Source organism: Cyprinodon variegatus, unplaced genomic scaffold (genome assembly GCF_000732505.1).
Source record: "Cyprinodon variegatus isolate N-32 unplaced genomic scaffold, C_variegatus-1.0 Scaffold174, whole genome shotgun sequence".
NCBI lineage: Eukaryota > Metazoa > Chordata > Actinopteri > Cyprinodontiformes > Cyprinodontidae > Cyprinodon > Cyprinodon variegatus.
Genome location: NW_015150627.1, coordinates 64,935 through 82,467, shown reverse-complemented (window position 1 = coordinate 82,467; position 17,533 = coordinate 64,935). Strand labels below are relative to the sequence as shown.

The 17,533-nt window shown below is 36.5% G+C and overlaps 1 protein-coding gene across 1 annotated transcript in view; it reads left to right on the top strand.

Annotated features, from left to right (window-relative positions):
• Positions 1-13,538, top strand: part of LOC107087123 (chromosome unknown open reading frame, human C3orf70) — a 34,757-nt gene extending 21,219 nt beyond the window's left edge. Inside the window, exon 2 of the mRNA XM_015378515.1 lies at positions 10,674-13,538. Within this exon, the coding sequence (XP_015234001.1) occupies positions 10,674-11,338 (665 nt within the window). The 3' untranslated portion in view covers positions 11,339-13,538. The remainder of the gene's footprint in view (positions 1-10,673) is intronic.
• The last annotated feature ends 3,995 nt before the right edge of the window (positions 13,539-17,533 follow it).

The following is a 17,533-nucleotide window of genomic DNA, read 5'->3' as shown; positions in this document are numbered from 1 at the left end:
ACACACAAGAACATTTCAAAACCAAGATTTTTTTTGTTGTTATGATACTTATGTTTCATTCATAGCATATTTCAGCTAAGAAACAAAGTGTAATAGTTTGATAAGGCTGGAGCCATGGATGTCTAATCATCTGCTAGCGTGTATGATGTAAAATAAGAATATATGGCAAACTGGAGATGTATAAAATGCCTTTTTAACTATTAATCGGGGCCACTTCCTGAGAGGTGAGCCCAGAGGTGAGCAGCTGCCTTCTGTACATTCTAAGCAATTTCTCAGATCTGAGTAAGATTACAATTTCTATCAGAATCTGCTGTCATGTCTCCTGGTTATTTAATACATATTAGTTATGAAGTGCTATTTAAAGAGTTTGTCCTGGGTGATCTCTTTTCAGGGAAAAGAACCAGAGAGTTAGAGCATCAGGGTGCATACACAGAGCCTATCTTTAACAATATGTATATATATTTTATCCTGGTTGGTTGGATGCAGGGTTTCTAAAAACCAAGCTATTAAGGCTTCCATGTGTAAACCGCAATTATAGTGGGACTTGTGTTCAACCACAGCTTCATCTATGATGAGACGCTGTAGCGAACTCACCATGCTGTGTTCTTTCTATAAAATAAACGAGGTTTTAATGATTCTCTGGAATTTTAAAGTTAGAAAACGATCAAGCACTTTGGTGGGTGACATGCTGAAAAGAAGCTTTCAGTCATTTCTGTTTACATCAAATTCAAATCCATTTCCCACGTGAACTTGTCCTAAATCAGATTTGTTTGAAACTTGTCCTACAAAAAAAAGTTTCCACAATCTCTTTTGACACCAAATGCTATATATGTATGTATAAGCTTCACATTTTTCCTCCTTTCTATAATTTGACTATTGTCATTTCTGTAGGGTATGGCTAAAAGATAGCACAGCTGATTGCTTGTGGCACTTTTTCCATTCAGTAGATTTAGTTAATAATATCAGAAAACATCAATAATAAAACAAGCTTGCTCTCATACTTCACTGGTAAATGTGTCTCTGTATCATATCTGGGGAAAAGTGCGCATATTCTTTTCTCCTCTGTTGCTTTCTTTGTCATGTCTTCAGCTGGTGGTGGTGCACACAAATGGAGTGATATGCGAATGATTAATAACAGAAATGTCTGCACCCATTCATGGCATAAAATATGTGTTGAAATCAGGCTTGTGCATATGAATGTAATTCATTTGTTATTATAAAAAAAATAATAATAATAAAATCAGATTCACACCCAAAACCAACTCATAAGATCTACTGAAACCATTCCCTTTCTGATAAAAAAAAATCTCTTTGTCAGGGTGGGAATAATAAATTTAAGCAATGAAGATGCCACCTAGCTGCAAAGAATGTCTTGTCTGCTTAGGAGGATTGTGAGAGAGATGTACTTTATCTGTGCATCTATGCAGATAGAATATGTTTTTTGCTCGATTCATGCTTCAGCTCAGTCAGAAACGTGCAGAAACATGATATTTAAACTTGGCTCACATTTCTTCATCTGTCTAGCTTTGTTTAGGCTTTTGCGTGTCACTGAAATTACCCATGTTAAACATAATAACCGCAGCTATTTGTACAAGAAATAAACCAAAGTTTTGGCACACAAGTCAGGGGTATCCTGATTCTAATGTCAATAGATGCTGTATGATCACAAAATGAATGTCCTATTTTTAGTGGAATGACATGGATTGTGTTCCGAAATTGATATATAGATCACTAAGGAGTGCCATTATTCTTATAAAAAGGGGGGGAAAATAATCTTATCTGGCTTGCATTGAACTTTTTACCTAATAAATCAAACATGCATAGTTAAAAAACATATATATATATATATATATATATCTCACAAGCGGCATAAAAAAGAGGTCTACAGACCGTTTTGCTCCACTTCCAATTGTTGTCTCTGAATCTCTCATTCCTTCCCCTATCTGCCTGCCCACATTATTCGGTATAAAGCTAAATGTTTTTAACTGGTGTTTCAGTGTTTATATATGCAAAAAGAAAAACAAAATCTAATTTTATTTAAATCAGCTTTGAATCTTGTAATTTGCTCATTCATATTTAACCATACATGTTACTACATTTCAAATACAGATTTGCATTAAAAATGAATAAAGAAACCCTTATGGTAAATCAGTTTTAGATTTTATACCATTTACATGTAGGGTTTAAATCCTGAAATCTCAAACCTTTCATTGACTTAGGAGTTTTAGACCAAGCCAGAGTTTTTTTTTTTTTTTTTTACAAAAAAAATATTGACAAACTGCTCTGACATACTGAATACTTCAAGGTTTTTAGTGACAGAATCAGCAAATCAAAGAGACCAGTGTTCTAGATCAGCATGGTGATTAGCAGGCACAGGCTAAAAAAAAAAAAGTAATATTTTTCTTTCTCTTTTCTGTCTTTTATTAAAGCTACGGTGTATAATAATTACATGGTTTTACTGAAAAATGTAACATAATAAGTATATCATGATATGAACTGAAAGTCTTAATCTTTATGTTTATGTTGCCTTAGAAACTGCTATTTATAATTATATTGTAAAGGGTTTTGCATTCATTGAGGCTTAAACCTTTGCTTTACTGCAGCGCAGAGCAAAAAAAAAACTAGTAACTGTAGAGATTTCCATTATGCTTGAAAGTACTTGCGGTAAGTTAGGCACAGACCAAAATTATCTAGGTAAACAAACCTCTTCATCTAATGACAAAAAAGGCGATGACCATTTTGTTCCATGATGGCCTCCGTATTGTTGGAAAGGGAGAAATGGTGGGGGGAGCGGTTCATGTCACTACAGTCTGACCATTAGATGTCGCTAAAAATGACACACTTTAAACTGATTACAAGTTTTTTTTTTTTTTTTTGTTCTGTAAATGCTAGTTAACAATGCTATTTGGTTGCATTTTTAGGCCTCTCCCAGCCATAGGAGGGCTAATGGACTTCTCAAACGCAAACATGCACCAACAATGTCTCCCATGGCTACAGATACACGAGCCCTCAAACTCACCACCTCCGCTGGCTTCCATTTGCTCATGTTTTTCTGGCAGCCTTACATCATGCCTTGTCAAAGGCACGGTGGGAGATTTGATTTTATTTTTTCATCCCCATCTTCCCCCTTTGTGTGCAAATTACTACCTTCTAACCCAAGGGCAGTGCCTTCAAAGACTGCAGCCTCAGGCACCTGTCCTCCCATGGATGTTGTTTTACTGTGTCTTTTGGATGGGTGTTCTGGAACTTATTTCCTTGTCCTTTGCACAATAACAATAAAGGCAATTTGGTTTAAGTTGGAAATTGATAAAGATTAGCGATTATATAGTTTGATTCATGTCTGGCCATGAGAAAGAATTTTCCGGAAACATTAATTCTGCTTTAGTTATTTTGTCAGTCATAAATATTTTGAAGTCTTATGTGGAAAAGTAGTTTTCTCCTAAACCTTAGAAAAATAGCAAGTACAACTGCTGTCAAATATTTCAGATTATTGGCATCTACATTCTCCTGCTCTGGGGATCATTGCATTTACAGAACTACTGTGATGTTGTTACTTTGAGTTTTTAAGGACGAAGAGTCAGTATTTGGTCTGAGTTTAGTTTAAACCATGACTTAGCAACTCTTAAAACCTTCCTATTTATTATTCCACTATGGACCTACAGGTGTGCTTCAGATCATGGTCCTGCAGCATAACCCAAGCAGGCAGGAGATAAGGGTTGCAAAATGATGGCAGGATATTCTCCTTTAGGGTTTTTTGCTAGAGAGCTAAAGTAATGGTTTCATCAATTACAGAAGCAGCAAGGAGTCCCAAACCATACGAGCACCATGCTTGACATTTCAGAGGATTTGATGCAGATATTTTAACTCAGGCTTTCTGTTTATAGATCTGTGTGTCCCTGCCAGCTCACCTCACAAAAACCTTGACAATGCAATTAAAGTTAAACCCAATATACACATCAAACAAGAGATGGAAATGGTGAAGAAGTGTGAGGAGTTAAAAAAAAAAAAATGTTATGATGCTGCAATAACCAAAAACAGGAATATCACAGCAGACTCTTGGATATGTTATTAACAAATTGTATGCTTCCTTTGGCTTTTAGTTTGTGACTTAAAAAGCATAATTTTGTGACGTACCTTTACATCCAGCGAGCTAAGTAATAATTTGTATTATACTTCAAGTCCTCTAAGGCCATAAGTGGTTATTTGGCTTTGATGGATAAACCTGCTCAGATATAATTCGCTATGAAGCTTCTAAACTCATATAGTGATTTGAGTAACATTTGGCTAAGAATATATTTAAGGTTGATATAATATAGGTCAGGGGTCTTCAACGTTTTCCAGGCCAAAGACCCTCAAACTGATGGCGAGATGGAGCGGGGACCCCCTAATTATATATATTGTATGAAATAGTGTTATATCAAACTGCTCCTATAGTCACTCTATTACAGATGGAGTAATCTAAGGAAAGTAATTTCGCCCTTGGATTATTAAAGTAATTCTGATTGTCATTCCTGGTTGATGGGACAGGTGTTGTGAATGAAACGGCGCCCAGCTTGAAAGAGCTCCTGTGTGTCGCTGAATGTGTGCATTGATGACTGAAAGACATCTTCTGCCTCCATCTATCTGTTTACTACAGTGTGTTGAATTTATGTTAAAATGTATTTAAAGACATTTCAATTAGTGGAAAAAATTGCAGTTGGGAATATAAAAAAAAAGTCTAATCAGCCAAAACTTTGGCGACCCCCATGCAGTACCTCTGTGGACCCCCTAGGGGTCACGGACCCCCTTTTGAAGACCTCCAATATCGGTGGTTAAAAAGCAGCTGATTTACCCACCAGAGTAGTTATTGTTTGCCTAATTTACCAACTTAACCCTCGTTCTTAAATTTTGCAAGTATCTAATGTAGAGCTACTGTTCATTTTTTATATAAATTAAAGGGAAATATATTCTCTTATTGTGTATTTATTCATGTTTTCCACCTCGCCTTGTTTAGTCTCTGTATTATACATCTTCCTGCCTTTGTTATAAATAAGTCAAAGCATTTGTTTCCTCTCTTTGTTTCAGCCAGGCCACAGAGCAAGATTATCTGTAGCTTTGCTATAATGTTCCTCAGGGCGAAACAGAAACAGCAATGCATTAAGCTCAGACTGATACACCCTGGAAATTTACATACTTCTTTCTGCAGAGCTGCCAAAATCAACCAGTGTTTGTGTAAAATTGCCTCCATCTGTCTGTGTACGTGCACGCACTGTGTGTCCGAGCAGACATCTGTCCTTCCCTTACTAGGGCTCTTGGTATTTGAAACTCCAGATGGATGGATGCAATTAGATGTAATATTCTAAAAACTAAATGTCAACATGTCTCTTTTTTTTCCTTTTTTTTTACGGTTGTAGCTCTCATTTGCAGGCGCTCTCTTGTCTGGCTGAATGGGCTCATCTCATTCTGAACATGGACCACTGAGTTTGCCTCATTTAACTGACCTCGGCTGCTGCTTCCGCTCTTTTGTCTGCATTGACATCAGCTCCAGTGTTTTCTGTTAACAGCATTTGCAAAGTGTAAAGCTTCTGTGTTTTTAATCCCCCATACACTGGTGGCTGATGGAGACTTGCGTCATTAAATAACAATTCGGTTGGAACAATGAATATCGTTCTGTGACAGTGACGCCGATTTGTAAATCGGTTTGGTAAATTGGTAAAACAAGAGAGCCACTTCCCTACTTCGTGTTTTTATTGTAAACCTGGAAAGAAAAGGTTCTGATTTTATGGCTCTTCGTGCCAGGGAAACAAAAGAAAAGGAAAGAAAGCAGTGGGAAGTGATGTGTAAGCTTGTCATTTTCTGTAGTTTCTCTTGCTCTCTTGGGGGCCTGTTAGACAGACAGCTATGCTTCAGTATTCACGCTGCACAGAGTCAATCAGCTGTAAACAATCATCAACATTTTAGAGCTTACTTGCTCACATGGAAACTTAGAAATTAATGTGCTAATTTGTAAGATGATGTGAGTAAGCCTGGTGTAAAAAAAAAAAAAAAAAACACATACAAATTAGTGATTTGAAGCTTAAAATGCTTTGCTTTTTGTTGACAAAGTTTCATGTTTCAGACCATTAAACTATTGTTGATTCCAGGCAAGGATAACCTTTTAAAACTTGGTATTGTGTGGCTTTTTTTTTTTAAACGGCATCTTAATTGTATTTCATAGTCTATGTCGATTTCATGCTGTTGTTGGGGGGGCTTCAGTTCTTTGTTTTACTACAATTTGTGGATTTCCCAATTGATATATGTCAATGACTTTTTAATTCTTCAATTTCCTAAAAGTAGAGAATAATGTAATGTCTTTTAGATCTATTGGCCCATTTCATGTTCTTAGAAGGGTTATTTATATGTTCTCTTTGTTCTCAGCGTTCAGATCTGGGAGAGTAAATTAAACTATGCTTTTTGAAAAAACATGGTTTACCATCAGGTGAGCGTTAGCAGGCGTTCACCTTACCTGTCCAGAGGGAAAGTGACCAGTGCTTAAAAATATTTTCGTACTTCTTTTTTGGTCTGCTTGAATCTGAGCAATGCATCACCAAAAAGAAACCCTTTCTTAGAGCTATCAACGAGATACTACGATTTGGCAAAACCTTGTTTCATGTAAGTTCAACACATTATTCCTGTAGGTGCAGAATCCTTTCCTGTTGACAGTGGCATTCCTTGGTATTGGCAACCAGAATGAAAAATATGTATAGTTTGGACACATCAAAATGCAGAAAACGAATTTTTATGTTATGTGTTTTTTTTCAGTAAAATGAATACTCTACTATACTGAATATTCTGCACCACTCAAGGTCTTTTTGATGAAAAACTTATGGCTCTGACCTTTTTATACATGATTTGGCAATGGAGGAGATTACCTTTTAATATTGCTCCTTGTCTGTTTTGAAACATTTTAATTATGAAATATAATTTGACATGTCATATTTATTTGTGTTATCCTTGGTTTTAAAATCAGTTTGTTGTTGGAGGTTTTTTCACAGTACAGTAGCTGTAAACACATGGCTGAGGTCGGCCGTGCATTTTATTTTCCGGCATCAAATTGATGGCGTGGCCGCTTTGCTCTAAATTAGCCTCTGTGTTGGTACAATACAGTAGGAAGAAAATAATATTTACCTTCAGCAGCAGGGAGTGTTTTGTGATATGAAAATTGATTATCCTAGAAAGATGATTCAAAGCCGCATCCTTGACTAAGTTTGACTAAAAGCCATAATTTTGTGTTTTTTACTTTTTTGCTTTCATATTGATTTGCAAAGTTGTGCCCAAGTTCGGTAGAAACTATGTTTCTCAAGATTATGCTGCAAATGAAGGACATTTGAAATGCATAAGCTCTGGGGAGCACTTGCAGGCAACCCTCTTCCAAAATCTCACACTAGAAATGACAAACATTTTCACACATTTGTGAGCAATTCAAAAGCTCACCATCAATGAATAATAATGGAATACAAAGCACTGCTGGAGAAACTTGGATCATTAGGCTCATAAATCACTAATATTACAACATCTGCTGTAACCATTGTTATAACAATTAACACAATTGTCACATTAATTGACTGTAAATATCATGTTTAAAAATGCTTTTGTAGAAGTTAGAGTATCAATTTAAGCTTTTTACTCTAAAAGTGTAAATGTACAATTTTTAACACTACTTAAAGCATAAAAGTAAAAGAATGCAGGGAATTTTTTTAAGGAAAGATGCTTTAAACCATATACTGTTACTGCACTAGCCTTTTAAAGGAACATTTTTCTACAATTCTGGATGATAACTTCCTTATACTTCATTTTCTTAGTTTTATAACCAATGGCAACCGTGTCAAATTTCACTTTTCATTATCTTGAAAAGCAAATTGCTTGACATGTGGCAAAATACAAGTTGGTGCAGCACCAAGACCAACCACAAAGATATGAATTGCCAGGATGAAAGAAATTATTTTGATAGTTTTTATTTTTTTTAAATACCAAAAGTTCCATAGCGAAAATCAGTTTAAATGAAACAAAATTAACACATCTATTTTAACATATAAGGGGTAGAAGGTAGAGCTCAATGCAACAAAATGTAAGAAGTAAAAAGTTGTCTAAAAAAAAATAATTACTCCACTTAGGTATAGAAGGCAAACATTTCTACTTAAGTAAGATAACAACAGCATTTTTGAGTTATTTGTGGAAGTGAACAGCTACAGTAGAGCATTCAGTGACAGTCTCCAGCTCTGAGGAGCTGTCATGGTCAAGGGCACTTTGTCAAAGGCAGGCGAATTAACTGAGCGTGTTTTTGATGCTGGGAAAAACTGGAGCTCCCGGAGGAAGCCCATATAAGCTCTGCTTGCTTCAGGGTCCTCTTGATGTGATGTGACAGTGCTAACCTTGAAGTCACAGAGATGCTCATATTTGCTCTCTGCCGTTAACCCTGTGCTGGTTTTCACCTGCTCCTGTGGAAAATATCTGGCCCATTAGCTTCCGAATGAATCTTCTTTCTACTCCCGGACTCTGTTGTTTTGGTTCTGGCAGGTAGTGCTGTGGGTTTTCTAATAGATGTGGGTGAAAGGTAGCTTTTTGAAAGGATTTCAATTTCCATTCATATTCTCCATTGTTTAACTACAGAAAATTCTCTAAAAATGGTTTATCTTAAAAACAAGGGATACATATATATGACTTCTTATTTATTACCTTATGTGAAGAAGAAACCAAAACAAAAAGGAAAAGGTCACTGATAATGTTTCTTGAAAGGTGAAACATCACCTATTGCAAATAATGCCAAATAACCTCAAAACCTGGAAGGGTATTCACCTTAACCAGTAGATTGTTTTTTTTATTTTTATTTTTTTAAAGAATGTTGATACTTAAACCAAGTGTCTTGACTGTTTTTGTCTATTTAAGGGATTTTTTTTCTATATCACTTTGAAAAACAAACCTTTGATCTTTGTACTTTAAAGAGAATTTCATTATTCTTGGAATATAACAGATTTGTATGCTTATTTCACTGATCACCAATATTTCACTAAGCCTTTAGTAGCAATGATGGTTTCAAAGTGCAAAAAAGTTTATAGTAAAAATGTATAGCATGAATCAGTTTCTTTAAAACAATTGAGAAGGAATTTAATTTGCTGCTGTTATAATAATCTCAAATGTTGGGGAATAAAAAAGTTTTGCTTTGACAGCAGGTCATTTTAGCTTGTTAGTTATGGTTTATCTGTTTAACTTGTAGGTTCCTTCTTCTGCTCAGGTAGGAGCTTCTGTCACTGCTTAACAAACACTCCACTAAAAAGTTATTTCACAGTATAGGCTGAATAAAAGTATCAACGATTTTTATAGGGGGGAGTGTTGGCCTAGTTCAGGCATCCCCAAAGTCGGTCCTCGAGAGCCTCTGTCCTGCCCGTTTTAGAGGTTTCTCTGCTTTAGAAAAGCTGATTCTGATGATTGCAGTTCAGCAAAAGCCTGTTAATCAACTATCAATGTAAATCAGCTGTGCTGGAGCAGGGAAACCTCTAAAACTTGCCGGATAGCGGCCCTCGAAGACCGACTTTGGTGATGCCTGGCCTAGTGGTTTAGAGCAGTGCAATTGTGCGCTAGTACCCGGTTCGATCCCCACATCCTTAACCCTTAACCCCACAATGCTCCCAGGGTGCTGCACAATGGCAGCCCACTGCTCCCTAAGGGGATGGGTTAAATGCAGAGGTAAATTTCTCCAATGTTAGATCAATAAAGTTAAAATATTATTATTATTATTACAGTTTAGAAAATAGAAGACACTGGGTTAGATTATTTTGTGCTTTTTGTTATTTCTTACAAATGCAGCTGATGTTTTAGTTTTTAATAGGCAAATATTATTGCTTTAACCATTTGTGTTAATTGGATTTCTTTTCATTCATTTGTTTTAAATTGTATCGTTTGGGTTTTGTTCTTGTAAAGAATGAATTCCATCTATTCAATTAAATAAAATACATGTCTTAGTGATCCGAGTTCTCATTTCTGGGGTTGGATGGCTTGATATCTCCCTTTACTATTTCAGTCAACCACACATTTCTCTTGTTTACATAAGAAAAGTCGATGCATGAGAACCAGTGGTGGCTCTTTTGTGAATGCCACTTTTATATAAAGGTGAAAGAGCTACCTTACTCTTGCAATCTGTTTTCAGGATGAATTATTGTGGATAGCCAGATCTGTGGGAAAATGGTTTAAAGGTTTCATTTCTAACATGTTGACTGTACAGTGGAATGATTTCTAATACCACTGAGTGGTTTTTAAGTCCCTTACCAGACTCATAAGCTTTTAAAGTCTTCTTTCTTAAGAACACAGACAGCTTTTATGAACTAACCATGGTGTTCAGTCCTCAGTATTCACCCCAAACTAATTATTTGCGCATTAAACGGGTAAATCTTCTCCAACCTGCATGAGTAACAATTTTCTCATGATGTGAATAATTTGAATTGTGTTGAAGCATACAAATAATAGGTGGTATGCCTATTTATTCCTTATTTATTTCTCACCAAAAGTTATTTTTCTTCAATAAATTTCATACCCTTTTAACTGGTCTGTTGCTCAGTATTTTTAAGACTGAAGTTACTACAGTTAAACTGTGAAAAATCTAAGTAATGAAATACAATTAGCAATTTTGTCGTAATGTTTTATTTTAATTTCTCTTTTAGGTAAGTACGTCTACCAGCCAATGACCAATGTGTGCCAGCTGCCCAGCACCTCCGTGCCGCCAGTGGGATCAGAATGCAGCGACACTATTGACCTCTCCGTCTCTCTGGCTGAGCGCTTCCTGAAACTAGCGCCCAGCTTCCAGTCTCCACCTCACCTGGAGTCGCCCAAGTACTGTGTGATTGCGGATCTGTTTGTGGACGACTACATTGTCAAAAGGATCAATGGGAAAATGTGCTATGTGCAGCGGCCCCTGCCTCCCTTACCAGATCCGCCTCAGCCTTCCACTCCTCAACCGCCCCCTCCGGCTACACCTCCAATGCCCCCTAATCCTAGTCCGCCCCAGCCACCTGCTAGCCCGCAGCAGCCTCCTGCTCCACCGGTCCCACAGGCATGCAGAGAACAGAGACACCTTTCCACTGTTGAAAAGCTAAAAGGCCCTAAAATGGACCACTGCTCCTCCCCATCCAGCTCTGAGGACTCGGGCATCAACGCCCTGGGCCTCCACTACCTGGAGTCCTGCGAAGAGGGAAGTGAGGATGAGGATGGGTTGAGCACAGATGGAAACTCGAGCCCTGGTAGCCTCTGGGATCAGGACGACTGTTCTCTTCTCTCCCCCTCCAAGTCAATGATAGAAATCATCGAAAAGATAGAAACAACTGTGTAACTGACATGCAGAAAACCTCTTGTGGGGGAGAGCCACAGAGCAGCGGCTCCTAACAAAGAATAGCACTCCAGGGTTTTATTTCCCTTTGACTCACAGAGAGCAAACTCCAATCTAGTGCTTCTGCTGGGTGGTGAGAGGTTCCTTCAGGCTGAATCTGCTCTCCTGCAGATGGCTGAGGACTATACAGCCACAATTTCACAGAGCCTCTCTTTCTGTCCGATCCCCCCGCATGGAATTCATTTCTGAGACCTATTGGAATCAAGGATTAAGCTCATAAATCTTAAGAAACTGAATAGTAGATATAAAATGGCTAAAATTCGAAGGTAGAGTAGAAACACTTCAAAACAGTCATGAAAGAAATAAATGATAGTATTTTTTCCCTTGTAAGTTATGGGAGCTCCATTATATATGAACAAGTAGGAAATCTTTGGTGACGATGAGCAGTGAGGTCGTTCTTTTTGTCCTCCAATTGTCAGTCTTCAAAATAATTGAACATCCAAGTGGCAGATAAGGACGCCATCTCTTATTCACTGGTCAGCGACTCCACCCACACACATATTACTTATCTGACACTTCAGCATAATGACTGCAAGGCCAGCTACCTCTCATGGGCCTCAAGCACATCAGCCTTTTAACCCGTTAAAGATTCCCCTCCCTAGCTGCCGATACGCCGCTGGCTTCTGTCGTGTTAGAAAAGAAGCTTTCAGACTCCACAGTTTGTGTGCACTTTACCGACACCATCACAGGCAGGAGGTAGGCTGGTATTTGACAATCAAGAATTACACAGAAGCACATTCCTATGCTGTACCTGCCACCGAGGAACACTTCTAGAACTATTTACCATGCATTAAAATGTTCTTCTGCTCACCTTTGTTTAATTGACCCAAACTAAGCTGTGGATCTATTCATGTTTAGAGGGATAGTTCCATTTTTTTTTAGAAGTGGGGTTCTGTGGAAAGTGTTTTAGCAGTTTGTGTCAAACACTTAACTGTAGGGTTGCATTTTTACATGCAGCTTACTAAAGGAAGCAATTTGCTTCTTACAAAGCAAATAATAGCAGTGCAAGTCCATGAAAATCTGATTGAATTAAGGGCAAATTTATATTAAAGTTTTGAACAGATTAATGTATTTCCTTATGTCCAATTAATTCTTTAATGTGTGTGGTTATTTAATTTCTCTATGGGATTAATAAAGTATTTCTCAATTGAACTAAATTGTTCTAAAAACATTAGATAATACTAGGTACAAATATTATAACTAAAATATTTAAGGTTATATTGCCTTTGCAGTAATAATTGTTTTTTTAAATAAAGGTAATAAGATCAGGCTTTATTATTCCCAACCATTTATGTACTTACCAATAACAAGAAACCACTGTATTTAAACTCTAGGGTGTCATACTCTGAGAGTCAATATTCTAGATGATGCCTAGACTCCTTATCTGCTAAACTTAGTGGTATCAGAAATTCTGTTATCCAACAAGCAGGTAACTGACTGTTTATAACAACTCCAAAGAACCCTGTTCAAAAACTTGGAACTTGAAAATTAAGGTCTATATTCATCTTTCTAAGGAGCCAGATATTGAAATTACTCTGACATAATTCTGGCAACAATATTCTTACATGTCTAGATTATAACAACTACATAATATATATATATATTTGCATCTGGGGCTATTAATGCAAATTTTATGATGATTGAAGAGTAAGCTGATAAAAAGAAATAGAATAGTTTGTCACTTAGTTCATACTATTGGACAGAAATAATCACGTATTGCACCTTTAGAGGGATATTACAGTATGACGTGGGATGTTTAATAGGTGTTGTGATGTGATCGCTATAACAAGAAACAGGCCAGCCCTTTTATTAGGTCAAAAAAAGGCGGCTGGATAATTTTTTTTCTCTATTTTACTTTTTTCATCACTTCAGTTATTTTTCTTTTTGTTTTATGTTACGCTTTTTGAAATGCTATCAGCAAAAATTACCAAAATTTCACACAAGTGTTGCTAAAATTCTTTAAGCACAGAAAGCAGAAGTCATCATGCATGACTGCATTTGTTCTAACAAATATATATAATATATATATATATATATATATATATATGTAGTTTAACAAATTTTGTGATTCTATGTAAAAAGAGCAGATGAATCCTAATTCAGGGTGACATTATGTGGAGCAGAATCCTTAATACAGTTTAAAATGTATGTTAAGTTCTTATCATTGTTATATTATTTTCATATAAATAAATCTTATGAAACAGAGTTTTTTTTCCCCCCTCTCTTTTGTGTGGTGCATCACCGCTTTTTTTGATGAGAATGTCATCAACATGACACACACAGATGACTAATGCTTAACAGAGCATCAGAGGAACTGCAAATGAAAGAGGGATCAGTTCAAAACGAGTTGAGCTGCAGCCATTTCCTCTTGAGGAATGTTCTTGATTTTTCTCGTTCTCTTTATTGAAACCTTTAATCTAACTGCACAAAGACATATTTCACTTACAAGAGCTAAGCCTAGACGGTTAAAATATGACCTGTGCGTCAGCTTTATGTTAGAGGGAAATATTGATCAGAGGGGTGTCTCTCCAGCTGCGACAGCCAGGCTTCCCCTTCACTGATCAGCAGTGCAGGTGGAGCCCTGCCATGTCCTCTGGGTCTTCCAAGTCCACCGTCTCCTTCACACTTTTAAGTAGGAGCTGATTTTCATGACAGCATGTGAGTACGTTTCTCATCTCGACTGCAAGCTAAGATCGATTTCTTCATGCTTCTCTGTTCAACTTGCATTGTGTCTATTGATTATTTTTGGTGGAGAAGAGAGAAAACAAATGCATGGATGAAATGCTAATGACTTTATATAAATGTGCATCCGCTCTCCTGCAAAATAAGGATGAAGAGGAGTGAACTGCAGCTGGGAAATTGGTTGCCTTCTAATAGATTACTTCTATTTTTCTTACCATTTTAATAATAATTTGAGTAATGATAACATGAGAAACTAGAAAAGGTATTTTTAAAACTGATCGTTTGCCTTATGTGACAAATGAATTGGCACCTAAACCCATTAACGGGTCTTGTAACACTTGGCAGAAATATGAAGCATTTGTGAAAACCTCACAATAGGTTTTAGAGCAGCCTGGTTAAGGTCTCGCAAGGACATCCATCTATCTTCTATCGCTTGTCTGTCAGGGTCATGTTGGGTTGGTACTTATCCTTTTTTATCTTTTGGGGTGAAGGTAGAGTAAAACTTGCAAGAAAAAATCAAGTTTAAGGGCAGACTTTGATCTTTGCCTTCCCTAAAACACCAACTGCAGTTAGGGTAAGATCACATTCAATTCCTTTTGAACTGTCTGTTAGAGGAAGTTGTGGTAATTGGTGTAGGTGATGAAGCAGCAAAGCAGCCCCAAACCATCACACAACCAACACCATGTTTAACTGTCAGCATGGCACTATCTCTGAAATAAAGTTAGTTTTACACCAAATACAAAAAGACAATCGTCTGAAAGGTTCTGCTTTTTCATTTTAGCTAATTAAATGCTTCCACTAATGTTTTGGCTGCCAACAAGTGTAAGAAGGGCCCTTTTGCCATTAGGTCATCATTTTTGACCTTGAAACTCTCTATATGGGCGCCATTTTGCCTATTTTCTATCTTGTTGAATCATAAACGCAGAGCAAATCTGAGGCAGTTGAGAATTGCATTACCGGTACTTTAAATATCCTGAGTTCCTTACCCCCTCTGCAGAGTCATCAATATTACTCCCTCTTAGAGTACCTTTAGTATGCAATCCACTCCATGCAAACTTTGCCACTGCTCCATGTTTCTCATTTTGCGGATAATGTGATTTGCTTTTGTTGCAAAGCTGTAGAAGTTGCTTAGTAAACCTCTCCAAAGGGGCATATGTCAGTTAATTTTGACTTAATCAGTTGTGTGATGAGAAAAATGTGACAAATAAAAGAAAAAACATTTTAATCCAGTTAAATTTATTATTGAAATATAGGAATTACTTCTTTATTTTCCATTTAAAACTAATGGCACTGTTGTATTTATTCAGTTGTACCGTATGTTAAAATGTGTTTGAGGACTTAAACCATATAAGGGAGTCTTGGAAGCAAACAGAAAAATGGAAAGGGGAATATCATATATATAATTGTTCACAGTAATTGACAATAAAACCAAAACAAAAAGTTAATAAATACAAAAGGGAAAAAAAAACAAGACAACTTCACTAATCTAAAAATAAATAGTTTCCTTAAAATACGTGTATTTAACTTAAACTGAATAGGTTAAGACAATCTGCCAATGGAATTAGTATCTACTTCTCCAAACAAGATTGTTTAATATAAATAGGACAATAATTAGACTTGAAATAAGACAATGCAATAGCTTTTTCTTATTTAAATGTAAATTGTCTTATTTATTTGGCAAAGTGTCTCACTTAACTGCTTGATTCAAGAAAAAAAAATGCTACTATTTTAAGAAAATGTACCTACTTAGCTTTCATTTTTTAGCAGTGTTAAAAAAATCTCTAAATATTTAGATGTTTAGTCCTAATTAAAGATCTATACAAAGCTCAATGTATATCACAAGAGGTGTCTCACAGTGGAGAAATGGCATAGGTAACAAAAACATCAGGGTCTTTTAGTACCACTATTATGGTGATGAGAATAAATCTAACCAGCCATGATGCATCTTGCAGTATTTTAAGAGCCAAGTACTTTAGAAAAGCCTGGAATTAGCAGGTACGGTTTGTCTATGAAAATTAGAGTGATGCCCTTAACCACAATAGCCTCTATTCTAATCCACTGCTTAAGAGTCAGCTGGTGTAGGAAAAAGGCTTGTTGATGCTCATCCAAACTTTTGCTGCAAAGCATTTGGACATGTCAATAAGGTAGGAGAGGAATATATTAGAATCTTTTGTTAGATGAAACTAAGACTGAACTCTTTGGATGTCATTGTGCACAGTTTATTGGAAGGAGGACTGTGACTTTAAATCCCGCACAAAACCAAAACGATTAGGAACTGTATGTTGCATGAATATAATGTTTTGCAAAGTTTTCTTATTGGCAGACTACATTGCTTTAAAAAAAAAAAGGTTGAATGAAGAATTTTCTGAGACATTCTTGATTAGAATTAAGGATTAAACACAAATATTTTTCAAGGAGACATGATGCTAAACACCCAGCTGAGAAAACTCCAGTGGTTTAAAGCTGTTGTTATTGCCATTAATGCAGTTGGAAATCTATTAACATAATTAAATTTAATTTGCCAAAGCTTTTAATATCTAAAGACTTTGTAGAACAGAGCGTTTAAAATCCTAAAACTTAAGATCTTCACTTATGCATTAGTTACATCTTGTCATTTATGCAGCTGTTTAGTTCATCTGAATGAAATATTAGGCTTTGAATCCATAAAACCAGGGTTCAGTTTCAGATCAGTGCACTTTTATTTTATTTTAGAAAGCAAGTTCAATACTTTTTCTTTCATTAGACATAAGTGCTGGACTTATTTGTAGCGATTTCTTTGTGTTTGCTGATTACTGGGTTGTTTCTGACAGCTGATGTGAATTTTATATCAAAAGGCTCATTAAAAAGTGTATTTGCTGAGAAAAACATTGATGTTTTCAGTCCATATTTTCCCAACGTTGGATTGAAGATAGAGGGGGTAAATGGGGCGGGAAGAGGAAGCTCAATTAAAAGTACGATGATGCAAGAACGTGCAAAGTCTCAGCAAAGGCTTTGGATGTCGGCCTACTCTACTCAAATCTGAGTGAAGTTGAATATTTTTTTTTTCTCCAAAGCTTCAGATACACTTGAAGACGTTCCTATACTGCTAATCCCTCCCAGCAAAGTCGTTCCATTGGCAGGTACCTTGAGCACGCAGACACCCACAGGATGGAAGATACACGGCATATCAAAAAAACACCCCTGTTCAAGTAGTGCTTTGCTGGCATGATGGCCACACACGCTATAGGGATGTCTTGTCAGTTCCACTTTCCTTCATTTCAAGGTGTTTGCAAAGATGTTGCTCTTCATTTCATGCAATTTCTGTTTGTCTCCAGGGGAAAACACAGGAAGAACCCAATTACTCAGGAGAAGTTAGAAAATAAAAGAAATGAAATAGTAGCACCTTGGAAGGGCTCAATTTTCTCATTGCAAAAGTTGCTGCTAGGTTAAAAATTCTTAAATTATATTTTACAGACA